At 40.2% G+C, this 27,580-nt stretch overlaps 1 protein-coding gene across 3 annotated transcripts in view; it reads left to right on the forward strand.

The window, feature by feature from the left end:
* The first annotated feature begins 5,043 nt into the window (after positions 1-5,043).
* ANKRD46 (ankyrin repeat domain 46) overlaps positions 5,044-27,580 on the forward strand; it is a 32,766-nt gene continuing 10,229 nt past the window's right edge. Inside the window, exons 1-2 of one of the 3 annotated variants that reach the window (XM_043880070.1) lie at positions 5,044-5,188; positions 25,103-25,198. Coding sequence is in view for 2 of the 3 variants with exons in the window: in XM_043880071.1 (XP_043736006.1) it covers positions 18,073-18,075; positions 25,103-25,198 (99 nt within the window). In the remaining variant the exon portion in view is untranslated. Of the gene's footprint in view, positions 5,189-18,021; positions 18,076-25,102; positions 25,199-27,580 lie in introns of those variants that run through there. The other 2 variants (XM_043880071.1, XM_043880068.1) reach the window with 2 other exon arrangements.

Here is a 27,580-nt window from a genome sequence, read left to right on the forward strand (position 1 = left end):
GCCTAGGAAAGGAACTCAGAAGTGATGCATGAAATTTTTCTCCTCTTTTCTTGAAACCCTTTAGAGTGTTTAAGTACCACAAAGGATGAGAGACATGATAGTGGAGTAGAAGATGACCCCTCTGACTTGAATTCTGAGCTTTGCCCTCTGCTTCCAGGTTGTAATGTGAGTGTAGGCGATTTACCTACATGGCCCTTAGTTTCTCCATCTGTAAAATTAGTTGTAAGAACTTACATGTGTGCTGGGTCAGCTTGGTTAAGGTGGGAGCTTAACCAAGTGTCCCAGTTCCTGTGTGGTTCCAGTTTAAAATGAGCACAGAGAGGACTTTCCAGGAGACCTGGGAGACAGAGTGAGGCCGCAGCCGTTACCTTCTGACAGTCAGATACAGCGACATGGAAGGGCTGGTTTCTAGAAGCTTCTGTCCCCCTCCACTCTGTACCAGCTCTTCTTCTTGACCAACAGAGCCCGGGCCCACCACCAATTGCTTGGTGGAGGGGCTCACAAAGCAGCAGCTGGCTTCACAGAAACAGCAAGTCCTGAAGACCCCCTTCACGGTCCCACTTGCAGTGGGCTCCAAGCCCTACTTGGCTTCTAGAATTCTCAGAGAGACTAGTTTGTGACCTTTTATCTAAGCCTCCAACACCTCCTTCCAGACCTTCACTTCCTGGACTCCCGCCCCAGTTGTGTGAGACAGAATGCCTGTAATAAATCCATTATCCCCTCACACAGCCGTTCTGCCTCTCTGACCAAACCCACGTCTCCCCAGTGGCATTTAAAGGCTTGAAAAGCAATGCTTTGCTTAAATCTCTGCAAAAGGTATTCCCTGGCTAACAATCGGTTACTTTACTTTTGGAAGAGAAGGATAATCGGGGTTAGGCTCTATATACATTCCCACCACATATATTATTCAATCTAATGTACATGTGAAAACCTGTGTGGTTCTGCCACGTGCAGGTTAAGTGCAAAGAAAAATAACAAATTGGGTTTTCAACAAGCAGCCAAGCTCTTTTCTTCTTCCCAGGGGTGTTGCTGTTGTTGTCTTAGTAACTCCGGAAATTCAAGGAGACCTAAGATGTTTACTTTTCAATTAACGAAAGAAGAGAGATCGCTTTTCGAAAGATTTGCTTGCTGCTTCATTTCTAATTGCGTTGGCTGCTGAAGGAAAATATCTTCCTAGGTTTCAATTTTTTCCCTTAATTTTGTAAATATAATGCCTGGCACAATACGCTATTTATTTATTTTTCCAGTGGTTTAAATGTGTAAACTGTTAGAGAACAGAAATGAACGGAACCCTGGCGTAGATAAATATATGCTGCCTGCTGCTACTGCCAAGTCGCTTCAGTCGTGTCCAACTCTGTGCGACCCCATAGACGGCAGCCCACCAGGCTCCCCCGTCACTGGGATTCTCCAGGCAAGAACACTGGAGTGGGCTGCCATTTCCTTCTCCAAGGCATGAAACTGAAAAGGGAAAGTGAAGTCGCTCAGGTCGTGTCCGACTCCTAGCGACCCCATAGACGGCAGCCTACCAGGCTCCTCCGTCCATGGGATTTTCTAGGCAAGAGTACTGGAGTGGGGTGCCATTGCCTTCTCCAAAATATATGCTACTTAAGTCTAATTCTGTGACTTGCTCACTCAATGATTATGCCTTGAGAACTCTCTGTTGTTTTAACACCTGATTCTTGTTAGCCCCGGTGAGCGACTGGAGACAGGGGGAGTCACGCTTTCTGGGAGCATGTCTCCCCCTGATGGTCATTCATTAGTACTACAAAAAACTGGAATGCCTTCTGGGAAACAGAACTCAAAACCAAAAAACACCCTTTCCTTTGTAGATATGGTGTGTTTTTAAAACACCTGTCCATTCCAACACATCTCTTTTCTACAGAGACAACTGGTTACACTGGGATGGTTGCTGGTTCACTTGAGTGTCTTCTGATAAGCATTCTATCACAAAGTGGTCTTTTCTTAAAAAAATTTGAGATATAGTTGATATACAATATTTTGTAAGCTACAGATATATAACATAGTGATTCACAAACTCTAAAGGTTATACTATATTTATATTGTAAATGTCAGTTAGAAAATATTGGCTATATACCCTGTATTGTACAATATAAACTTGTAGTTTATTTAACAATGTTTTTGAAAGCTTTTTCTGCATTTTCTAAGACTGAAGAGGAATGTATAATCAAGATGACCAAAACCCTTCTTTTCTTTAAACAGAAGAAAACCTCTTAAGAGAAAATCCTACCCCAAGCAAATATTTTTTTGTCATTCTTTTATTCTTACTCCTGTGGTTGTGTCTAACTGAGTGGGTTCTCAGCCCTGTCTACATATTAGTATTCTCTGAGCAGCTTTAAAAACTATGGATACTGGGCCATACTTCCAAATAATTCTGGCTCGGTCTTGGCCAGGGTGCTGGTGTTTTAAGGCCTGCAGTGACTGCAATGAGCTGCCAGGGCTAAGAACTGCTACGTGTCACTCCCTGTGGTGTGCTAAGGGTTTGGTGGCAGGGACACAGCTCGGTCTCCCTCTGACACCACCATTCCCAGGCCTCACATGCTGTTCCCTGGGTCTGAAACACTCCCCTTGTTCCTTGTATAATTAATTCCTCCTCCTTTGCATCTCAGTTAAATATCACTTATTCAAACGCATTACTGCTCTTCCATCTAAATTAGGTCCTGTACTGTTTGCCCTCATATAGCATCTCCCTTCTTTTCCTCCGTTAACACTTACCCTAGTTATAATTACAGGTACTCTTCCTGTTGGAACTCTCATAATCAGAACTCAGGACCAAAGAGATTTTGCTAATGAGGAAGAAAAGGTAGATTTCCCTGAAGGAAACAGAGTTTAAACATCAGGGCCTTTGTGTGGGCTGAATAACATTTCCTCCAAAGGTGTCCCTGTCCTAATCCCCAGAATCTGTGACTGTGTTAACTTGTACGATAAAAAGAACTTTTCAGATGGGGCTAAAATTAAAGATCTTGAAATGAAGGGACTGGTCTGGATTATTCAGATGTACCCAACATAATCCAAAGGTTCTTATGAAGAGGCAAGAGCAGTATCAAAGTCAGGATACACGGTTGGAAGCAGAGGTCAGAGAGGAGAAAAGATGCTACACTGCTGATTTTAAACATGGAATGGGCCATGAGCCAAGGACTGTAGTGACCTCCAGAAGCTGGGGAAACAAGGAAATGGGTTTTCAGAGCCTCCAGGAGGAATGCAGCACTTCTTACACTTAGCAGTCTCTACACTTTTTCAGATCAAACAAAAGCAGATCATGAAAATGGAAAGATTCATTTGAACAGAAGTAATGAATAAGCTCTTGGATTGTTTGTTAACCAATTAACAAAAAAGAGGAAATTGTAAGAACACACTGGAGAAGGTTGAAATTCTTTGCTGATTTGACATAATTTACTGGCATCAATGAAGATATTATAAACTCAGTACACAACCTCAAGGAGAATATCAATGACAAATTGGTTAATAAATGTCATCAACTCAAAGAATATTTAATATTTATGATAGTCACTGCACAAGAAAATGTGACATGTCTGAAATCTTATTCTTATGTGAAAGAGATTTGATAGAGGCTTTCTCAAATTTGACAAAAATCCTAAACATTTACATGACATTTCCAGGAACACACTGTTAGTAATAGCCCTTGAATGGATGAACATTCCCCTAGAAGGGAAGGTGGATTGGCTGGGTGAGTATGCTAAAATTCAGGGGGAAAGAGGATCGCTGTGCAGGGCAAGTCTTCTTGGCTACAGGACTGGAGTTGTTGGTAAACTTAGGAAAAAAAGTTACAGCAAATATACTTCTCACCACCCACCATCTTTATAGTTTTGGCAAGACATGTTGCATTTCCTCTAGGAACTGTAAAAAGTGGGATGTGAGTATTCAAACCCTTTTTGAAAAAACTTAGGTTTGTATTAGAGCAGCTAGTTGCTATTACTAATACATTCTTACCTGAAAGCCAGCAACTATTAATTGATGCTTACAACTCTTGGTAGATCATGGCATCTGATTCCATCGCTTCATGGCAAATAGATGGGGGAAAAGTGGAAACAGTGGCAGATTTTATTTTCTTGGGCTCCCAAATCACTGCAGATAGTGACTGCAGCCACAAAGTTAAAAGACTCTTGCTCCTTGGAAGGAAAGCTATGACAAATCTAGACAGTGTATTAAAAAACAGAGACATCGCTTTGCTGACAAGGGTCCATATGGTCAAAGCTATGTTTTTTCCAGTTGTCATGAACGGATGTGAGAGTTGGACCATAAAGAAGGCTGAGCACCAAAGAATTGATGCTTTTGAATTGTGGTGCTGGAGAAGACTCTTGAGAGTCCCTTGGACTGCAAAGAGATCAAACCAGTCAATCCGAAAGGAAATCAGACCTGAATAGTCTTTGGAAGGACTGATGCTGAAGCTGAAGCTCCAATACTTTGGCCACCTGATGCGAAGAACTGACTCATTGGAAAAGACCCTGATGCTGGGAAAGATTGAAGGCGGGAGGAGAAGGGGAGCAGCAGAGGATGAGATGGTTAGACATCATCACCAACTCAAAAGACATGAACTTGAGCAAACGCTGGGAGACAGTGGAGGACAGAGGAGCTTGGTCTGCTGCAGCCCACGGGGTCACAAACAGTCCGACTGGACTTAGAGAATGAACAACAACAACACAGCTCTTGGTAAGACTCTCCTTGCCTGTGAAGCCTTCATTTAGCTGAGGGGTGGGATATTTGTTTAGAAAAAGACTTGAAAAGTACAACATGATCCTGGACTCAGACCTATGGAAACTTTTTCAGTTTTTTTTTTTTCTACTCTCTTTTTATTATTATTTTTTTCATTTACTTTTATTAGTTGGAGGCTAATTACTTTACAATATTGTAGTGGGTTTTGTCATCCATTGACATGAATCAGCCATGGATTTACATGTATTCCCCTCTTCTCTCCCGCAGCAGTTTTCGTACTTTGCTTAATGATTCAGAGCTGGTCGAGCCGCCAGTGCGACTTCCAGCCTCAAGGGGGCGCCCCAGCCGCGGCGCAGTGAGGCCGCTCTGGCCAGCAAGGGCCCCGCTCGTCTCAGTGGCCAGCCCGTCCCCTCCTCTCCGTCTGCTGCCGTCGCCTCTGCCGCGGTCGCCGGGAGGAAGGTGGTGCTGCTGCCGCCGTTCCTCGACTGACTGGCAGGTACTTGGGCCTCGGCCCGCGGGCAGCCCCGGGATGAAATCCACTGACACCTCCCCCCGATGGCCCCGAAGCACCGGAGGGCCCGGCTTGGGGCCTGGCCTAGGGACCGGAGAGGCGAGGCCGCCCGCGGAGAACCAGACCCGTGGTGGCCGGTCTCGGGTCTGTGCTGCCCGGGGGAGCGGGGAGGGCCGGCGCGGGCTCTGGGGGCTGGTTTGAGGGTAGCGGCCGCGCGGCGGGCGTGGCCGGGGCGGGCGGCCTGGCGGGGGCTCGCGAGGTCGACGGTCCGAGCCGGAGCCCCCCGGGCCGGCGTCCCGTCACTCCGCCAGAAAAGGTGCCTTGTCTCGGCCTCGGCACGGACAGTCTGCGGCCAGTTACTCGGAACCCGCAGTCCAGGCGTGAAGAGAAGCTGCTGAGATTTGACCGAACTGTCCCGATATCACATGGCCCCGGGTACCCGGGTTCAAAGACAGGACTGCTCCTAATTAAACGTGCAAAGCAGGAGGCAGATCATCTTGCAATACAGGGCTTTGCCTCGAGAAAATGACATTTATTCTTTAAAACGGCCCACGGTGCTTAGAATTGGCTACCGAATATAACGAAAGGGAAAAAATACATCATTTAATAGCATCACTTCTCATTCTAAAGAATGGTACCTAAGAGCGTAAAGAACTCGGATAGTGGGGTGGGAATTATAGTAAGAGCAGTCTTCAATGCTTACTATATGTCATTGTGCTGGATGCTTTAAGTCGTATTGTGTCTATATTTAATCCTTGTAGCAACAGCAGTGGGTACTATTTCCATATTACAGATAAGGAAGCTGAGGCACAGAGTCTAAAGTAACTTGTCCAAGGTCAAACAGCTAGTAAAGGATTTGAACCTCATCTCCTTACTCCAGTGTTCCTGCTTCTTATCTATACAAACCTATTCCATAAGACTTTTGTTTACTTATCAATTTGACTTGTAATAGGTTGGTACAAAAATAATTGCGATTTTGGACCATGAATTTTAAATCATTGTAACTAGGCGCCAGCACATCGTTATTAATCAAAATAGAAACCATTACAATCAACATATTTTTGCCAATGAAATATAAGTTTGTTTATTCCTATAGCGTAAAAGTGCATACTTTGGGATTCCATAAACTCTTGGGAAGCATTTTCTGCCTCCTACTGGTTGTGGGTGCGTTTTGCCTGCAAAAAGTTGTCAAGATGCTTAAAGAAGGGGTAGTCACTTGGTGAGAGGTCACGTGACTATGGCAGATGAGGCAAAACCTCATAGCCCAATTTGTTCAACTTTTGAAGTGTTGGTTGTGTGACATGTGGTGGGGCGTGGTCATGGAGAAGAACTGGACCCTTTCTGTTGACCAGTGGCAGCTGCAGGTGTTGCAGTTTTTGGTGCATCTCATCGGTTTGTTGAGCATGCTTCTCAGATGTCATGGTTTCGCCGGGATTCGGAAAGCTGTAGTGAATCAGACCAGCAGAAGACCACCGGACAGTGACCATGACCTTTTTTTGGTGCAGGTTTGGTTTTGGGAAGTGGTTTGGAGCTGCTTCTCAGTACAGCCACAGAGCTGGTTTTCACTGGTTGTCATATACAGTTGACTTTTCATTGCATGTCACCATCCAGTTGAGAAATAGTTCATTGTTGAATAAGAGCAGATGACACTTCAGAATGATGATTTTTTTTTGATTTGTGGTCAGCTTGTGAGGCACCCACTTACTGAGCTTTTTCAGCTTTCCTATTTTCTTCAAATGCCAAACAACTGTAAAATGGTCAACGTTGAGTCCTTTGACAACTTCTCATATGGTGGTAAGAAGATCAGCTTTGATAATGACTCTCAGTTGGTTGTTGGCCACTTCCGATGGCCACCCATTACACTCCTCATCTTCAAGGCTCTCATCTCCTTTGCAAAACTTCTTGAACAACCACTACATGTACGTAGTTAGAAGTTCCTGGTCTAAATACCTTGTTGATGTTGCAAGTTGTCTCCCTGCTTCTTTACAACCCATTTTGAACTTGAATAAAAAAAGAAAAATCGCTCAAATTTGCATTTTGGCTAATGTCATTTCCATAGTTTAAAATAAACATAAAATAAACAACAAGTAATAAGTCATTAGCAAAAAACATAAAGCAAGAAATGCATGTTAAAATGATGTATAACAAAACCACATTTATTTAAAAATGTATTCCAGTATCATATGGCCAGTTTCAACAGTGTAAAATTGCAGTTACTTTCACACCAACCTAATAGCTTGAACTGATTTCCCCAAGGTTTAATTTTCATGGCTAAATGCAAGTATCCTGTACCAACTCCTTTTTAGCTTAAAAAGGGAGTTTAATTAGAAAAATGTTTGCTTATTAAGGAGTATGGTGATAATAAAGTTAAGCATGGACTAGGGCCCTCACACTCTGATACAGTTTGATTTGAAGTAGGGTTTATTTGGTTGTTAATGAGCTTCATTACTTTTCATCATTGTTTGCATTTTGATACCATCTTTAGTGAATTCACTTTGCCTTTGCAATATTATGACAGTAATGCTAAAGGGGAATGAAAGATTTGTCCATGTGATGAAGAACCCACCTGCCAATGCAGGAGACATAAGAGACGCGAGTTCAACCCCTGGGTCGGGAAGAGCCCCTGGAGTAGACCATGGCAACCCACTCCAGTATTTTTGCCTGAAGAATCCCATGGACAGAGGAGCCTGGCAGGCTTTATAGGGTCCATAGGGTTGCAAAGAGTCAGACATGACTGAAGTGACTTAGCACGCAAGTTAATATTTTAGAGGATGTAGGAAAGACATTTGAAAGACTGTAGTAAAGAGGAATTAAGAAATTTGGGGTGTGTTATTTAGAGCAAATTGTATTACTTACTATATGGAAGAGAAAGGCATTTCCAGTTCCTGTAAAGTGGTATTTCCCATTGTGGAAAGAAGTTGGATACTATAGTGTGCTAAATCACTTAGCCTTATCAGGATTTAAGAGTTTGCATATCCAGCACTCCTGTAGCAGATGTATCTGGAGTGCCTCCCAGAGCCAAGCATGGTTCTGATCCCTGGAGATGCAAGAGGAACAATACAAAACAGAATTCCTGTCCTCCTGGGGCTAACATTCCACTGCGGAAAGGTGGGGCTGGGGATGATAAATAAAATACTTTTTAAAAATTAAAATCTATCCAGTCAGGTGGTCATAATTGTTTAGAAGAAAAACAAAGCAGTGAAGGTGGATAGGGAGATCCAGGGAAGGAGCAGAAGCAGTTTTGAAATAAGGAACAGCTTCGTAGAGAAGGCTTTTGAATAAAACCTGAAGGGGTCAGAGACAGCCTTGCAGCTGTGTAGGGGTCAGGTGCACCGGGCAAGGGCACAGGCCCCGAAACCGCCAGGCTTGTTGGGGGACCAGCGGGTTTGAGCAGAGGAAGGGAGGGTGAGGTAAGGTCTAGAGCTCATCTCTCCTGGTGAAGACCGTGGCCTTTCCCCTGAGTGAGCAGGGAGGTGGTTGAAAGAGGAGTGGGGGGACTTGACTTAACAGGTGTAAAGGACCACTCTGGCACCTGTGTTCAGAACGGATAGTAGGAGCAAGGATGGAAGCAGGGAGCCCAGTTAGGTTCGGTCAGTATCCAAATGAGAGATGATGGAGTTTAGACCCAAGTGGTAGCAATAGTATAGTAAGAAGCTGTCGTTCTCTAGGTATGGCTGACGGGATTTGCCGATGGATTGGATGTGGAGTATGAGAGTAAAAGAGGGAAGGATGATGCAAGGCCTTTGGCCTAAGCTAGTGGAGGGATGAAGTTGCCCTTTACTGCCATGGGGAAGACATGAGGATGAGAGAGATGGGGAGGTTGGTGGAGCAGGAATCAAGTTCAGTTTTAGACTTGTCAGGTTTGAGATGCCTGTTGAGGTGATGTTTTATGAGACTGGAGTTGAGTGGAAAGGTCCCAACTCAAAATAGAAATTTAGGAATCATTAGCAAATAGGTAGTATTTCAGGCCTTGAGATTATATGGGATCTGTTCTAAAGAAGTGAGGATTGAACTCCGGGACTTTCTTTGAATGTTCAGAGGTTGGAACCACAAAGGAGACTGAGAAGAAGCCTTTGATTTGACACGTCACAAGATGAGGACTATGACATGAACTTTGGACTTAGCAATGTGACGATCACTGGTGTTGATGCAAGAGTACTCTAAGAAGAGTGGGAGAGAAAATCTGATTGGTGTGGTTGGAAGAGAGAATCGAGGGAAAGGGATTGGAGTTGGCTAGTATGGACAGCTTTTTAGAGGAGGTTAGCTGTAAACTCTTTATTTGAAAGCACTGCAGTTGTCCTCACAGTAAATAATTTTATTTCTAGCTCCACCTATTTAGCAGTCAGACTTGGATCACTTTATCATTGATTGGTGAAAGTAAAATAGCTATACTACTATACTGAAGATGATAATGTATTATTAACCTCCAAAACCCACACGCACAAAAGCTTGTCCTTTTTACATAATTCATTTCAGAGCTCATAAAAGCCCTTTGGTGAAAGATGTTCCTTTGTCACTTATTTTTGTTCTTACCTCAGATTAAAATAAAGGTGCTACAAACTGTTCATTTAAAACAAACTACATGCTCAAGAAGGTTGAAAACCAAGATTTATTTTGAAATATGCCTTTTATCTCAACATGTGTTTAGGTTCTTGTTTCTGCCCTCAATAAATTATTGCCCAAACACAAAATAATCTACAAGGTATACAGTATATACCAGATTTACACCATCTTTACTGTGGCTATAAACTCTCTATGGTCTTGTTTTGTGCCTTTTCCATAGCAAGTTCAGCTCACAGTTGCATAGTAAAGGTTTAAGGTGATTAAATTATTTTGAAGTTTAGGATTATATCTACTGATTTTTTTAATCCATTAGTTTTATCTGGAAGATGATGTGTCCTTCAGTCTACAGATGGAAATCTTTTTTTAATTTGAGGGAAGTATTTTCTTAAGTTTGTCTTTTTTTGTTTTCTCATTTTTTTCCCCTCTGGCAATTTTTCATGGGTTGGCTCTGTTCTCTAGTTGTCATAATCATTTCACATGTCCTTGTACACTTTTCTTTTGCAGAGTTTCTTAAATTAGGCCTTTCCATCACTGATTTGATTTTTTGTGATATTTGTTATGTTCTTTACTGCTTACAGGGGCATCCCTGGTGGCTCAAACGGTAAAGAATCTTCCTGCTATGTGGGAGACTGGGGTTCATTCCCTGGGTTGGGAAGTTTCCCTTAAAGAAGGGAATGGCAACCCACTCCTGTATTTTTGCCTGGAGAATCCCATGGACGGAGGAGCCTGGCAGACTGCAGTCCATGGGGTTGCAAAGAGTGATACACAACTGAGTGACTAACACTTTCTCTGCTTACAATTTGAATTTTAAATTTTCTTTTATGTTTTTATCTAATTCATAATCTTTTTTTAATCCCAGTTTCCATATGGTACTTTTTTCCCCCTATAACCTGAGTTCTTAATTTTTTTTATATTCCTAAGCCAGATGTTTTCTTTTTTTTCATTTCTTGTAAGTATTTTTCTCTGTGCAGAGCTAATGAGCCTCTTATGTTGCAGGGTTTTTCATTAACTCTGTTCATCCTTTAATAATGGAAGAACTTTTGAGATTGTCACTATAGAAATGTCATACCAAATTTGTTCCATACCATTCTACTAAAGACTTTTGTAGATTTCTTACAAGGAAAATTAATGAGAATTAGATTTTGTAAAGGATTGTATTGTGGTGTTTGAAAAAGATTTACCTATTTAAAGTTATTTTCAGTATTATTAGAACCTAAATTTATGGTTTATATCTTTTTAATAAAGTCCCATTTTCCAAACCAGCCTACACACTTAAGAATGATCAACTTACATCTTATGCATAAAGTATATATAATATATAAATCAAATCAGTGACAAAAGAATAGCTAATTTCCAAATTAAATAGATGCTTGTTCCTTTTTCCAGCTTCATTGAAATATTATTGACAAATAAAAATTGTATGTAGTGTTTATGCAGTCTGATTTTTTAAAAGGCGTACGGTGTGATGATTTAATATTTTAATAAATTTGAAATGATTGCCCAGTCAAGTTACAATTAATACATCCATCACCTCACATAGTTACCTTTGTGTGCATATGTAATGAGAACACAAGATCTGCTCAGCAAATTTCAAGTACACAGTACATACTATTGCCTATAATCATCCTGCTGAACATTAGCTCCATGTCATGAGTGAAAGTTTGTACCCTTTGACCAACACCTTCCCATTTCCCTCTCCCTCAGCCCCTGGCAGCCTCCCTTCTGCTCTCTGGTTCTGTGAGTTTGACTCTTTCAGATTCCACATCACATGTAAGTGAGATCATTCAGTATTTGTCTTTCTGTGTCTGACTTATTTCTCTTTGCGTGGTGTCACCCAGGTTCATTCGTGTTGTCACAAATGGCAGGATTTCCTCCTTTTTGTGGCTGAATAATATTTCATCGTGTAATATATATACCACATCTTTCTCGTCCATTCCTCTCTCAGTGGACACATAGGCTGTTTTCATATCTTGGTTATTGTGAATAATGCTGCAGTGAACATGCAGGTATCTCTTGGAGATAAGATTTCATTTCCTTTGTATATATACCCAGAATTCTAGAACTTGAAGGAGTGTAGGACTTGAAGAAGAACTTGTTCTTTTTTAAGTGCTGTTCAGTTTTTCTAGACCTCTTTGTTCACTGCAGTATTTAGTAACCTTATATAATTTAGCTTTTGATTTGCCAGTAATTATTAGAGAAAGAAAACAATTCTAGACTAAAATATGTTCAATAAAGATAGGCATACACCCATTTGATTAAAAAAATTTGATGATTTTTTTGTTCCCAGCTCTTGGTCACGTAGCCATAAACACACATATGCCAAAGAAATACTGATGCGTCTGTGTATTCACAGAACTATCCAATAAGTAGTACTTTTGACAGATTTATGCAATTGAAGACAATCAATCAAAAGATATGTGCACATTGTTATTTAGGGATAGTGCCAAGTCATTCAGAAGCAAATGCAAGAACACACATGATTTATTTAGCTATTTTTTCCACATTAGGTCTCCATTAAATTCCTCTGCTGTATTTTACTTTAAAGAAGTCTTAGTTGTGGCATGCAGGATCTTTAGTTGTGACATGTAGGATCTAGCTTCCCAAGCAGGGATCGAACCCAGGCCTCCCGAATTGGGAGCACAGAGTCCTAACCTCTGGACTATGGGGGAAGTCCCTGTTTTACTGTTTAACCTAAGTGTATTAAAACTAGCTAAGAAACCTGTATTTTCGCTTATGGTGTCTTTTTTTCTTTAGTCTAAGTTAAAAAAATTTTTTTAAATGTCCTGGGTGTGGCATTGTCAGAACGGTTTAGGCATTCTAACTTGGTGGCATTTTTAGCCCTAGTATGTTTTTTTCCAAGAGCCAGATGGCACTGATTCTTTCATTTAAATCTCTTCCTGCCACTTCCCCATTTGGGGCTGTGTTTGCCTCTTGGTTGTTTTTCTTAAAAACAGAACAAAAACTGGTATTGTCTGTGTTTTCCCCACAGTGAGCTTATTTTTATCTCATCTATTCAGATTGTCTGTTCAACTTGTGCTTCAAGTTATCTCCTTGGTGAGCGCCTAGAATTTACCCAGCTTCAGTCTGCCTCCTGCTTGCTGTGCTATTTATTCCATTTTAAAATGAGATTTCTTAGACCTTAGTTAATTCAGCTTCTTGAAGAGAGTTAGATATCATTGCTCCCACCCTTCATTTGATCTTTGTCTTTTGCTGAAACATGTAATACAAGCAGTATTTTTTCCTTAGAAAGCAGTGGCAGAAGCACACAGCAATAGGAATCAAGTGGTAATGACTACTTTAGGTTCAAGGAAAGTGTAAAGGAAGTGTTAGTTGCTCAGTCATGTCTGACTCTTTGTGATCCCCCAGACTGTAGCCCGCCAGGCTCCTCTGTCCATGGGATTCTCCAGGCAAGAATACCGGAGTAGGTTGCCATTCCCTTCTCCAGGGGATCTTCCCGACCCCGGGATTGAACCCTGGTCTCCTACATTGCAGGCAGATTCTTTTCCCTCTGATCCACCAAGGAAGTAAGACTTTAGGTTCTGTATCATTTAAATATTTGGTTGTAACGGAAAACCTAATTTAAACTGTCAGTAGAAAAGGGACTTTATTGATGCCTGTATTTGAAAAGTCTGTAGTTCGTATGAGCTTTGTGTGAGGTTTAGTCAGGGTCTGGCTCTGTGTCCCCGTGTGCTTCCGTCTCCAGCACCCCCACCTTTCTCTTTATCTGTTTCTCTCTCCCTCTGTCCCTTCTGAAATCCGTGTCAAAATGACTAAAGCAGTTTTAGATGTTCTGTTTACACCTTATTATCAGAAAAAAAGAATATATCACTTTAATATATATCACAGTAAGTAAAGGGTCTTATTGGACTGAAGTATGTCTACTTCTAGATAAAACCACTGCATAAGAACCTAGTGTAGAGGACAGGGAACTCTGCTTAGTGCTCTGCAATGACCTATATGGGGAAAGAGTCTAAAAAAGAGTGATATATGTACAACTGATTCACTGTGCTATAACATTGTATAAATAAATCAACTACACTTCAATAAAAATTAATTAAAAAACAATAAACCACCACAGCTAGAAGAATGTACTATGTCACGTGTTGCATGGCTTGGAGTCAGGGCTTATTTCCTCAGAACACACTTACAGACAGCCAGGAGTGATAGTGCTGGGACCATGGGACAGTTTTTCTGTCCTTTTCCTACCTCTTTGGTATGAACGGTATGCAGCCACTTGTGTGCACCACAGTGGCACTGGGCCTCCGAGGGGATGAAAAGCACAGTTAGCTTTGGCCAGTTTGTAAGATCTTCAGCCTTTATGAGACCTGGTTCTGAACTCATTGTTGGTGGCAGGTTGGAGGCAGCTGTGTGGAGGAGTAAGCATGTGGGAGGAGGAATGGAGAGCAAAAACAAACCCTTCTCCCAAAATAAGCTTAGAGCAAAAATTCCAAAATGAATGAGAAAAGATCCAGTGTCAAGAAAAATCCATCCAGCAATGTTGCATTGGAACACAAACTCAGCCCTAGTGTAAGTAATTGTAGGAAACTATCCAACAAAGTTATTTTTCCTTTTTTTATTGAACTATGATTGTTTTAAATGTTTTGATTTAAGAGGTACAGCATAGCAGTTCAGTATTTTTGCAAATTATATTCCATTACAGGTTATTACAAGATAATGGCTATAGTTCCCTCTTCATACAGTATATACTTGTTTCTCCACCAAAGACTTTCAATTGTCCTTATGCTCAAGTAGAGAAAGCACTTGCATTTATTAAAAATGTTAAATTATGAAACAAAAAATAACAAGAGCAGATGGAGATGACAAAATTAGAACTCTTAGAAGTGAAAAAGTACAGTAGTTGAGGGTTTTTTTGTTTTTGATGTGTGATAAACTTACTCAATCCAGCCAGAGATGATAAATCAATTAGAAGATAGTGCTGAGAACTGTACCTAGAAGCTACAGCATAGAAAAGTTTTTTGTTTTTTTTTTAAAGAAAAGCATAAATTGAGTTTCCAGCATATATCTAGTAGGAAGATATGATCGAAAAGCAGTAGTTGAAGAGGTAAGTGAGAATTCCCCAGAATTCAAGAGGCCATGGTCCTTAGATTATAAATGATAAAAACTCAGAATTCCAACAGGATAAATAAATCCTCCTAAATAAATCCCAGTGAAACTGTTAACATTAAGGATTAAGTGAAAGTTTTTAAACCAAAGGAAAAAAAAGACTTATGCAACAATTAGACTAAAGCAGATGTCTTCTAGCAATAATAGATGCCAAGAAGCAGTGGAATGATAGCCTCAAAATGCTGAGGGAAAGTAACTGGCAGCTACAGCCTTGTAATCACATGAACTATTATTCAAGAATAAAGTAAAAATAAAGCCACTGTCAGAAGACTGAAAGAATGTACTGCTTATAGATCCTCACTAAAAGAATTGAAGGATGAACTTCAACCAGCAGAGTGAAGCATGGAATTTTTTTTTAAAAAGAGTGGTCTGATTGATAAAATGTTGATAATTTAGTTAACCATTCTTTTTTTTTTTTTTTTACATTTTTTTTTTATTAGTTGGAGGCTAATTACTTCACAACATTTCAATGGGTTTTATCATACATTGATATGAATCAGCCATAGATTTACACGTATTCCCCATCCCGATCCTCCCTCCCACCTCCCTCTCCACCCGATTCCTCTGGGTCTTCCCAGTGCACCAGGCCAGAGCACTTGTCTCATGCATCCAACCTGGGCTGGTGATCTGTTTCACCATTCTTTAAAAAAATTTTTTAAGGTAAAATCTGTAGACAACAATCATGAAATGGAATGGTCTTGAGACCTTAGTCACTGACCACTCTTTCCCGTGTTGGTGACAATGGCCTGGTAGGTCTTTGGGCAGTCTATAAAAATAGTTCCACGGGAAAGTGGTACAGAGTTTTGCCAGCCTCTAGTCCTGTTTCTGAAAGATACCATAGGCTCTGAGTACGCAGATGTAATCTGAGCCAACTCACAGATCTGCCCTTTCACTAGGAGAGGCTGCATGGGGGCCGGTCTCAGTCAGAAAGAGGATTGCTGTGACTCCTTGTCCACTTGGAATTACTGTTCCACTAAGGAAGCTACCAGGACTGCTGACTCCATCCGGCTGTATAGTCCTGGCATTTCCTACTTCTTGCCCCACAGCTTAGGTTCCTAAGTGGCAGCACAAGGCAAGCTCCAGCCAGAAAACAAAACTTCTGCTTGTAATCCTATACTTAGTTTATCCTCCTAAGCTGGGTTAAAAAAAAAAAAACCTAGTGGGGAAAAATTCCGTATTTCTCTTTCTTGAAACTAAAGCCATTTCTAAGCATGTAACTCACTACATTCTTGGGGTATCAAAGATGTGTCCCCAGAATAGGTTACCCACAGTCCAAAGGAGAGACAGCAGGAAAAGAACCAAAGGCTCCCTTTAAAGCCTTAGACACTCAACTCTCTTACTAAAACTCTGCACTTTCTTCCTACGTATTAGTCACAGAGATGGGGTCGGGGAGGTTCACCGCTCCTCAAGGCCTGGGCCATGGCTAGTGGAGGGCCTTGGGTGATGGCTCTGGAGCCCTCAGGGTGTAGTTCCCAGTCTGTTCCCTGGGCCCTCCAGCTGACCTGCTGGGTGAGCTGGAGGGCCTCCAGGAGAAGGCCTGAACCTGCCTCTTACCTCACTCTCCACTTGACGACCACCACACCATCGACCCTGGGCTGAGTTGCTTCCCTAATGGTCCCTCATTGACAGTTACTTGTGAGCAGGGTCCACTGTGGTGCTGACCAGACCTCTCTTGGGTTGTGTAGCTTAGGGAGTGTCCTATTCTGCCCTTTGTCACTAGAATGGGTGTTTTATATTAAGGATGCCACATACACTAGCTTCCATCTAGCACGTAATTCAGAGCATGAATGGGAGCAGGTTATAGGAGAACTGTGAAAACCTGCTACGTTGAAGATGTGCCTTGTATTTCTCCCATAGATCATGAATAAGGCTAGAACCCTAGAGGTGAGGGCTGACATGCAAAGTTACAGCCTCTCTGGTTTTCAGTATCGTCTATAAACCTGGGAGCTTGGGTTAGATAATCTGTTAGGTGATCCTAGATCACCCTTCAGCTGTAAATGTTTCACAGGAATACTCCTAAGAACTCAGTCTTTTGCTTTCAGATGATTTGAGGTGAAGTCTGGTTAAATTTTGTGTACTATTTAGAAAATAAACAATAATTTATGAAAAGTTATAATTCCTATATTTTAAAATAACACCAAATAAATAAGAATGTCATTTTTGTAGCACTTTAACAATTCTGTGTATATGAAGTCTGATATCAGAGGTGGGCCTAATGAGGTTTCGGTTTTTTAAAAGGCCTGGAATCATATTTATGCTGTTTATTTGCCTAGTAAGCTCTTCTCCCTTCTCCTACCCTGGCTGCTTTGCCTGGCTTATGGGATCTTAGTTCCTTCGCAGGACCAGGGACAGAAGCAGGCCCTTGACAGTGAAAACACCAAGATCCAACCACTGGACTGCCAGGGGATTCCCCTTCCTTCCTCCCTCCTCCCTTTCTTTTCCTTCTTCCCTTTCTTTCTTTTCTTTCTTCTTTGAGGTATAATTGACACACATTATATTAGGTAAGCTTTTCTTTTCTAAGGAAAATTGAAGTTCATCCCAATTCTGAACAGTTTCAAAATTAGTAAGAATGACAATAAGTGACTGAGATGAGACAAAGGAAAACCAGAGGCCCTCGTTCTGGTTTTACACCGGTGCTGCTGCTGCTGCTACTAGATGCTCAGGTTGCTTTTGAAGCCCAGGTGGGCCACAAGGTGGCACCATTAGGTCACGTAAGCAAAATACGGCGGTAGCTAGGAAAAAACTTTTTTAAAAAAATCAAATAACCTTATTGCAAAAGTAATATAATACACTTCACATTGATCTCCCAGTACTAATTTCATGTCTTTATTTTATTACTACACATTGAAAATGGGAAATTTCAGTGGGAAGAAGTCCCTTGCTAAGAATTTTTAACATGGCAAACACAGTAAAAATTTTTAGAAAATACTAAAAGGCATCAGAATAAAATATCTAAGATAATATTCTCTTTGTGAAAAATTTAATTTTTATCTACATTAAGTCAATATTTTTCTGAAATTTGAATTGTAACTAGAAAACATTTTTTTTGGCTGTACCAGGCAGCATGTGAGCTCTCAGTTCTGAAACCAGGGATTAAACCCACGTCCCCTGCATTGGGAGCATAGAGTCTCAACCACTGAGCTGCCAGGGAAGTCCCACTGAATTTTAATAATTTAAAAATAATGGTAAGTAATATAAATATTTCAGGATATATATTTTAGAAATTCTTGTTTGGTTTCTTGTGATTTCCTGATGGAGAAATAAAAATTAAGGCAAGTATTTTCTCACTATCCCAACAAGTAAGAAATGCTTGAGAATATTGAGTCCAGGAACACAGTTACTTCCTGTAAGTGGAAAACACTTCCAAATATTTTAATTTTTCTTACTCTTAAAAAAATTTAGTGTGAGATGATTGCAAAGAGTTTATCAGAATGATATGTGCTAGACTGACACTTCTTGCCAAGTAAGAAACATTTCCAGATATTTATTGTTTTGCCACAGTTTAAAAAGTTTACTTCTAGTGAAATGATTCTAAGAGTTAATTCAGAGTGTGTAGGCTAGACTAATGTTTCCTTTTATATGACCTTTGATGAAAAGATTTGCTAAAAACTAATTCATTATATTAAAAAGAATCTTATGAAAACAAACTTAGGGACTTAGTTTTTTCACCTATAAAAATGTGAATAATGATATCGGTAGTACTTACCATATAGGTCTTTTTCATGAGGACTCAGTACTAGAAAAATACTTAAACAGTGCCTGGAGTATAATAACTTGATAAATGTTAAACATGTTGCTAAGCAGTTGTTTGCAGAGTAATAGCAAGCATACAAATAAATAATTTTGCCCTTTCATTATAAATAATACTCATAACATAATAAATATTTATAAACATAAATTCTTTGTTCCCTAAGAATATCACCTAAGTAATACCTGATTAGCCCACTTTTTTAATTATTATCAATATATGAGCTTATGCACAATGTACTGGCCTTTCCTAAAGGAGCGTTCTCTAATTCACACATTTGAAATTAACCTCCCCTTTACTGCAGTAAAAGATTTTTAATAATGAAGTAATTGATAACTTGGCATTGAAGAAATCACAAAATTAAAAAATTTTAGACAGTTAAATTCAACTTGGAAATACCATAAAATGTGTATGCTCCACAAATTTAAATATAAACTAAAATTATATCTGTGGTGAGTCCAGCTCTATCTAAAAAGTACTTTTTTGAACTTCTATTGATCATTTTGAGCCTTGGAAGTAAAATTCAGAAGGCTCTACTTTTAAACTTCCTCCTTTAAGTATTCTGCACTGAAATAGCCTGAAATGATGTGTGCGTGCTAAGTTGCTTCATTCTGACTCTTTGTGACCCTATGAACTGTAGCCTGCCAGGCTCCTCTGTCTGTGGGATTCTCCAGGCAAGAATACTGGAGTTTGTTGCCATGCCCTCCTCCAGGGGATCTTCCCAACCCAGGGCAGGGATCAAACCTGAGTCTCGTGCATTGCAGGCAGACTAAAAAGCAGAGATCTCACTTTGCCAACAAAGGTCTGCATAGTCAAAGCTATGGTTTTTCCAGTAGTCGTGTACAGATGTGAGAGTTGGACCATAAAGAAGGCTGCGCACCAAAGAATTGATGCTTTTGAATTGTGGTGCTGGAGAAGACTCTTGAGAGTCCCTTGGACTGCAAGGAAATTAAACCAGTCAATCCTAAAAGGAGATCAACCTTGAATATTCATTGGGAGGACTGATGCTGAGGCTGAAGCTCCAGTACTGTGGCCATCTGATGGAAAGAGCTGACTCATTGGGAAAGATCCTGATGCTGGGAAAGATTGAGGGCAGGAGAAGGGGGCAGCAGAGGATGAGATGGTTGGATGGCATCACTGACTAAATGGACATGAATTTGAGCAGACTCCAAGAGAGTGAAGGACAGAGGGGCCTGGCAGGCTATAGCCCATGCTGTCGCAAAGAATTGTATCCAAGTTAGCGACTGAATCACAACAGCAAAAGGACCCTAAATCTAACTTAGTTTAAGGTGAACTGTAAATAAGAATCTTGGAAGTTTCATAGTGAGCAAAGCAAGCCTTGCATTAAGATTGCTATCACAGTAAACCATTTGCCAGTAAGAAATGAAGCTGGTTCCATAGCCTTTCATTATAGTCAGGTTCATCTGTGTCACATTTTTTAAATACATTGCCTAAAAACTTATTGTGATAGTCAAATTTTGTCCAAAAATATTATTTAAAAATTCTCTTAGACTATCTTCATTTTGACTGAATTACAGTGTCAGTGAATTTGAATCTGTGTAATAATTGGAAGACTGTAGGGTGGATTCTTTTTTAATATGCTAGGAAATTCAATAATAAAATTATGGTACATCCAAACAATAGAATATAACTATTAAAAATAATGTAGAAGACTGGTAGCATGGAAGCATGTTCACAATATAATAAATTTAAAAGTTTAACGTTAGTATGTATAGTATGAAGTAAACATTCATTCATATAGAGAAAAAAGCTGTGAGACTGTAACATCAAAATATCAATGATAGTTACTTCTAGTTGTTAGGATTATGGTAACTTACTTTCTTCTCTTTGTTCATGTTTATTTTCCTAAGAATTTAACAATGAACTATAGAACTAGTCATAAGAAAAAATGTTACTTCAAAATCCTGTTATAGTGAACTTAATTGAGTGTACATTCAGCAAAGAATTACTGGATTCCCCCATGTCTGGGTTTCAAGAAACCATGTGCCAGGCACTGTGTAATCTGCCAGGATACACAGACAGGTCAGGCCCGTTTTTGTCTTCTTAGAGGCATGGTCTGTCAGGAATTTTAAAAACAGTTGTAAACAAGCAGCAGAGCTTTGTATAAACCATTTTCTCCTGATTATCTTAATAATTGTATAGAAGCTGCATGGCATTTTGTAAATCTTATAGACTAAATTTGAAATCCACTCTGACACTTAATAACAAACTTAGACACGTTAAATTTTCTAAGTCTTGGAAATTATCAAGACCACTCTATTAGAGAAATATGGAGCTTCCAAGGGGAACTCAGTGGTAAAGGATACCCCTGCACTGCAGGTTCAATCCCTGAGTCAGGAAGAGCCCCTGGAGAAGGAAATGGCAACCCACTCCAGTAGTCTTGCCTGGGAAATCCCACGGACAGAGGAGCCTGCTGGGCTGTAGTCCGCGGGGTCACGAAAGAGTCGGACGTGACTTAGCGACTAAACAACAACATTAGAGAAATATAGCTGCTGAAGATAAATAGACGGAGAAATACATTCCCTGTGTTTTGGGACAGAGTTTGAAGACTGCTCACAGCTCACTTTCTCTTACATGGGGCTTGTTATCGCCTCGTCTAATGTCTGCGGATCCTGCATTGCTTAGGTTTTAAGAAAGGTAATTTTAAAGTGCAAGCAGTTAGGATTTAATAAATTCATTGGGCATTCTTGTTTTATGGTTCTTTGAGATCATTTTATGTTTTAAAAGTAACTGTATCCTTCTAAAAGGATAAGAATAACCAGGTATGGTATAGTGAATCTAGATTTGGGGGTTCCATTTACTGAATGTCATTCTCAGTTTTAGTACTTGCCCTTGACATTAGAAAATGCAGGCAATAAGATCTGATAGCACATCTCTTCAGGTATGCCATTTTTCCTTGAATTTTGTTGACTGTTTGGAACTTGCTTGTGTAGGCATAAGGCTGTCAGTCCATTTGAACCAAGAATGTAGCATTTGGTCTTCCCTTTCCCAGTGACTTTTCAAAATGAAAAATAAATCAATACATTATGTATGGTTGGTGATATTGGATATAGAAGACCAATTTAAAGTTGTGGTATAGTAAATATATGTTAAAATAGAGCATGTTTTCTTCACTATTTGTTAACCATCAAGAATACTTAAAGCTGTTGAGATTGACCTAAAATTAATGTAAAATAAAACTATAAAATATAAAAGAAAAAAGAGTATTAACTAGAACTTTATTATCAAGTTGGCGACTCACAAGCTTTCACTGAAACCTCCTTACTGTTTGTTATGTGGGTTTATACAAGCGCTGTTTGGCTTTAGGAGCTGTTGTTACTGAGATCTGGGTGACTGCCTTGTCCCAGAGAATGAGTGACTCCATCTTCATGAAGTTTCCTGGGCAGAACCATAGAGCATGGAGTTGGAAGTTTTAAAGCTAAGCTATACCAGCCCTCTAAGACCTGACCCCCAGAGTCCTCCTTCTAACAATCCCAGGGAGTTGGCCTCTGAACCAGTCGTTGAACACTGTCCCTTAGGAATCAAAACTAGGCCATGGTGAACAACCTGAGGACTTCCTGGGGCTTGACTATTCCCACTATTGGCTGTTTTTGTCATTTTTCCTCTGCGAGGAGGAACCAGTTCTTGTTTTCTTTCTTTGAGGTCTTTATTCCCCACTAGAGGTCACCCACTTGTTAGAAACTGCTGTGTTAACAGGGGATCAGTGCTCTATGCAAGCTAGAGTACAGTTGAGGACTGGTCTCAGAGCTGTGCCCAGCCTCGGGAGGGTGGTAATTTACATTTTGGGTACTTGAGTCATATAGCTATTGCGTAGCTGACGTGGGGCTCAAACCTAGGTGTTCCAGTTCCAGATACATTCTGGGTGGGGCAGCCAAGCCCTCTGAACCTCTGACTGTAGGGAAGCTGCCTCTGGAGTCCTATACACTCCTGAAAGCAGCCCCTGGCAGCAGTCTGACTGCATCGCGTCTCTCTCGGATACCTCCTGCGTTGCCCACCTCTAAGGCTGCCTGCAGTATGCCCACATCCTTTCACAAGGTGACAGACTCAGCCTTCCGTGAGTCTTGAAATATATCACACACTAATGCCTCTAACTCTGCTTGTGAAATGGTTCTTATGACACATTCCCTTTGGTAGATACCAGGGCTTCCAGCTGAGCCCTTCCACATGGTGAGTTCTACAAATTCTTCCATAAATAACCTCTTACTCTTCTAGCACCCAGAGAAATGACCTCAAAGAAGACCTTTCTTTCTCCTGTTTTTTTTCCTTACATGGGGAAAATGAATACCTTCGGTCCCTGGTCCTGTGGAGGAACTCAGATCCCATGAGCCAGGCAAAGCGACCAGGGCAGGAGAGGGGAGAGCTTACTAGGCAAATAAATAGCAGGAATATGACTCCAGGCCTTTAAAAAATCTAAACCTCATTAAGCCCACCTTTGATATCAGACTTCAGATACACAGAATTGTTAAAGTGCTACACAAATGACATTCTTACCTATTCATTTATTCAGTGTTATTTTAAAATACAGGAATTACAACTTCTTGTACTACAATTTTACTCATATGTTATCATGAGGGAGACTGACTGACTGGCACACAGGATCTCACTGTATTATTTCTTACAGCTGAAGCTGAATGTACAATTATCTCAAAAAATTGAACTGAAAAAATCTCTAGTCCTCTTCACCCTTCGGACGACAGTTAATATATATCCTGATTTTTATTCATTTCTATTATTTTGAGGGGAAGCTATTAATAGCTTTCCAGTGATTTATTTAGGATCTTTGACATTTTCTTGGCAGGTTTCTAATAAGTAAGTCTAATGCATTTATATAACATTTAGTTTGAAATCGTAAATTTACAATTTGATCAAGTTTTATTTTCTTATGGGTCCTTGTCATATCAAAAGAAACTGGCGGAAAATAGTCTTTCTTGTGAATTTAAGGAAACATTTGAATTACTTAGGGGTGCATAACTATATAATCTATAATTCTGTCTCCAATCACAAAGCAGCAATTGTCCTTTTCATAATGTTGGGTTGACCAAAAAGTTCATTCAGGTTTTCTCATTAAGATTGTACGGAAAAACCCGAGCAAACTTTTTGGCTAACCCAATATAAATGTTAAAAACTTCAAAATAACCCCTGTACCATTTTAACATTGAAAAAGGCAGATTTTATATTAATATATTAGAGGCTTTGGTCATGAACACTCAGCTCCAGTGGGCAGGACAAGAGACTCAGAAAATAGTAAGCTTTGGGTGAACACAGATTATTTGTTCAAGGAAATCAATTGAGTGGCTCAGTGATAAATGAAGTTTGTCTAAACTGGTATTACAGACTCAGAAAACTAGGGAACAGTCGAGAAGGGTGGATGTTTTGAGTATTACTGTGTCATCATGGTATTTGCTGAGCTATTACGGGACTGGTCCTCACATGCAGTTTGTCAGCCCTTGTCTTCACTTCCAGCCTCAAACTGATAGCCTTTATGATACAACCTAACTTACATTGGTAAAGGGAGCTTCCTAAAATGCCACTGATTACTTTCCTATATAAGTTTACTTACGGGGACTTGATAACAGCATGAATGACTAGTAAAAGTCATGAATTTCAGCTGGAGCTATAAATTTGGAATTTAGACTTTACTTTCCAATTTTACCACTTTGCATGGTATCTAGAACATTTTTGGCACACAGAAATGTTTGCCTAGCAAATTACTATTGATTTTTTGTGGTCCATACTTCCTGTCCATAACCTCCCTCCCTTCCATGTTCCTTCAAGAGGAGAGAGTGGTCAAAAAGAAGACTCTGGAAATGTCTCTCAGTGCCCTGAGGGGAAACCTGAGGGGATCCCGGTGAAAGCGCAGAGATAGGGTACCACCCAGGTGCGAGAGGGGTGAGGTCAGGCAGGTGGAAAAGACTGCAGTTAGATCTTAGCCAGTTTCCTTTCACACTGAAAAGAAAAGATGGGGGAACAATCTCAGAGGAGATTTAAATTAAGTATACCAGCATTCAAGACAAATTAGAAATTTTTTTTTTCTTAAATGTACCTATTTGGTTTAACATAAATATTGTATTGTTTTTACTTTTTTCCCCCCACTGCAAATAGCATTTTATTTCTGAAAATTGCCTTGGTGGGCTAACCTGAGATGCAGCCACCATTTCTAATGTGAAGAATATGCATTTCAAATTCTAGTAAGTTCGAGCGAATTTTCACAGTCCAGTGAGTTTTCTTCACTGCTGGTGGCACATTATCAGACTCTTTCGTCTTTCTGACCGTGTTTGTGGGCTCCTTTTGCCACTTTATTACTCCTCAGTGGCTTTGCCAACTTTATAAGTTGATGCCTTACCCATAGATTTTCTAGAAAGTATTTACAGGTCCCTCTGCATTGTCTTGGTTTAGTAGGACAGCAGGTCCTTTGTTATAACTGAATTTTCTCTTTACTGTAGATCCTTGCTGGCACCTTTCTGGATATTCTGGTGAACCTTGTTAAGAATTCAGAGAAACTGTCACGTGACAAAGAAAGATCCAGTCTTAAGGCTTACGTGAGTATTTTCTACTGTGGACTTCTTCATAATATGCGAAAACTTCAGTGAACTGTGGTCTTGATTTTGGGTATATTCAGTTCTGTGACCAAGATGAAAAATGTGATCTATCGTTGGACTTTAGGCTTATTAAATTTAGAGGTTAGTAGTTTCTTAAGGACACAGAGAAATTCACAAAATATACCATGCTTATTCTCATACAAAAAATAGACAAGAAAGTCTTGCCCTTTTTACTGAGCCAATATTCAAAAGAATCCCAGTCTGAAAACCACAAGAATTCTTACTGTGTTTGAACCAAAAAACATAGTGTTTTTTTGGTTCAAAAACACCAAGTAGATTGTTTTTCATTATCTATTCTTAGAGAATTTAACCAAAGCACATTACCTCTTGAAAAATCCTTGATACGTGGTATTTTAATTTTTTAAGACGTTTGTGATACCTCTGTCTGTTTTTATGATCCAGTTAATGAATACTATAGGGGAAAATAGGGAGATTACCCTTGAAAGAGAATTTTGGACTGTTTTTTGAGTAACATCTTCCCATTGGGTTACTTTCTTTTGAAGGTATTATATAGTATCATAATCTGAAGTTTATCTTATCTTGATTTCTGTAATTCTTAATCATAAGCAAATTTCCCCCTTATTTAGAGTTACCCTTAACAGCTCCTTCTCACCCTTCATATCTGTGTTAATTATATCTAGGATATCCCCTCCAGTATGCCCCCTTCTCTCTGCCACTGTATTAGATCAGGTTATCCTCATTTCTTGCTTGGATTTCTACAATAACTTATTGATTGATCTCCTTGTCTCCAGTCTTGAGCCCCTCCGATCCAACCTCTTTATATTGCCAACAAAATCATCTTTCTGAAAGAATGATATACTAAGACTATGCCATTTCCTTGACTTAGAATGCTTCGGTGACTCCTACTAAAATCAAGTATAGTAAATCTTACCATGGACTTATTAGGAAGAGTAAATAAAATTCATTAAAAGCCTTTAATGCAGTGCCTGGCTCAGAACAGGCCCTCAGTCTGTGTTACTGTCTCCCCTTTGCCCCCATGGCAGCAGCAGAGCTTAACATGGCCCAGGACCAGAGGGGCAGTGGCTCTGTGGGAAACCAGGCTAAAAGGAGTACCGGCCAAGAATCTCACCAGACTCCAGAGCCAGGCTTTCCTGAATCCCTGTGAGGTTAGGCACAATAGATTGATCTAGCATCCAATTCCATCTGTGTTCCAGAAAGACTTTGCCTGGTAAGTTACAAGCCAGCTCATCTGTGACTAAGCTTTTGTAACCTTAGGAGCCATCTTTACAAACACAGCAGTCTCTGCCTTTGTTTTCTTCTTTTGGTTTGTTTTCTCTTTAAGTCCTTAGTAAAGTTTCTTTTGTCAGGCTTTAACTTTTTCTTAAATGAATCAAGGAAGAGATGGTTGCAGGTGGGGTGGAGATGCACACGCCTGCATGCACACTGAGAGACCCAAGAGATTGCTGGGGGCTGGGAGTGTCAGTGAAAGAGGTGTGGACAAACCTATTGGTGAAGTGAGTCTACTCAGATGGGTGCAATATTAGCATGGACACAGCTACTCCCATGGAGACCTCATCTCTCCATCTTCACACAGTGGGAGTTTGGCAAAATCAGTAGCTAGATAACCATAGAAAAAAGCAGAATAGGAGCAATACTGTAAAAAAGATGGACATTCTCAACTTCATGATAGGCCTGGTTTTTAAATTTAGTTTGCTGCTTTCCTTAGGTTTTCTCTTTTATTAAAATTTGACCTTTGTGCTCTAAACAGCATTTGAAAGTGAAAGTGATAGTCGCTCAGTCGTGTCCAACTCTTCGTAACCCCCTGGACTGTAGCCGGCCAGGCTCCTCTGTCCGTGGGATTTCCCAGACAAGAATACTGGAGTGGGTTGCCCTGCTTTCCACCAGGGGACCTTCCCAGCCCAAGGATCGAACCCACATCTCCTGCAGTGGCAGGCAGTTTTTTTTACCCGCTGAGCCGTCGGGGAAGCCCCAAACAGCATCGAGCAGGTCCTTATTGAGTGTGAATTAAGTTAATCGTTTTTTTCATGCTGATTGAGTTAACTTTTGAGTACGTGATTCTGTTTTACAGTATAGAATATCTCAAGTACAATAAGAAAACAAATATACGAAAGAGAACTGCTGTGTGTGTATGTGTGTGTGTGTAGGTAGTTCTTTGAAGTTTAAGGAACTTACCTTCTGACACTGTAATAAAGCTAAATCTAAGCACTTATGTCTTGCTTTACTTTAAAAATATCTCAGTCTTTTTATATGATGAAAAGTGAAATAGGGCTTTATGATAATTTAATTGCAATTTTGATCCAGCAGATATGGGAAAAATTAGACATTTTAATGGAAAATATA

Source organism: Cervus elaphus, chromosome 21 (genome assembly GCF_910594005.1).
Source record: "Cervus elaphus chromosome 21, mCerEla1.1, whole genome shotgun sequence".
NCBI lineage: Eukaryota > Metazoa > Chordata > Mammalia > Artiodactyla > Cervidae > Cervus > Cervus elaphus.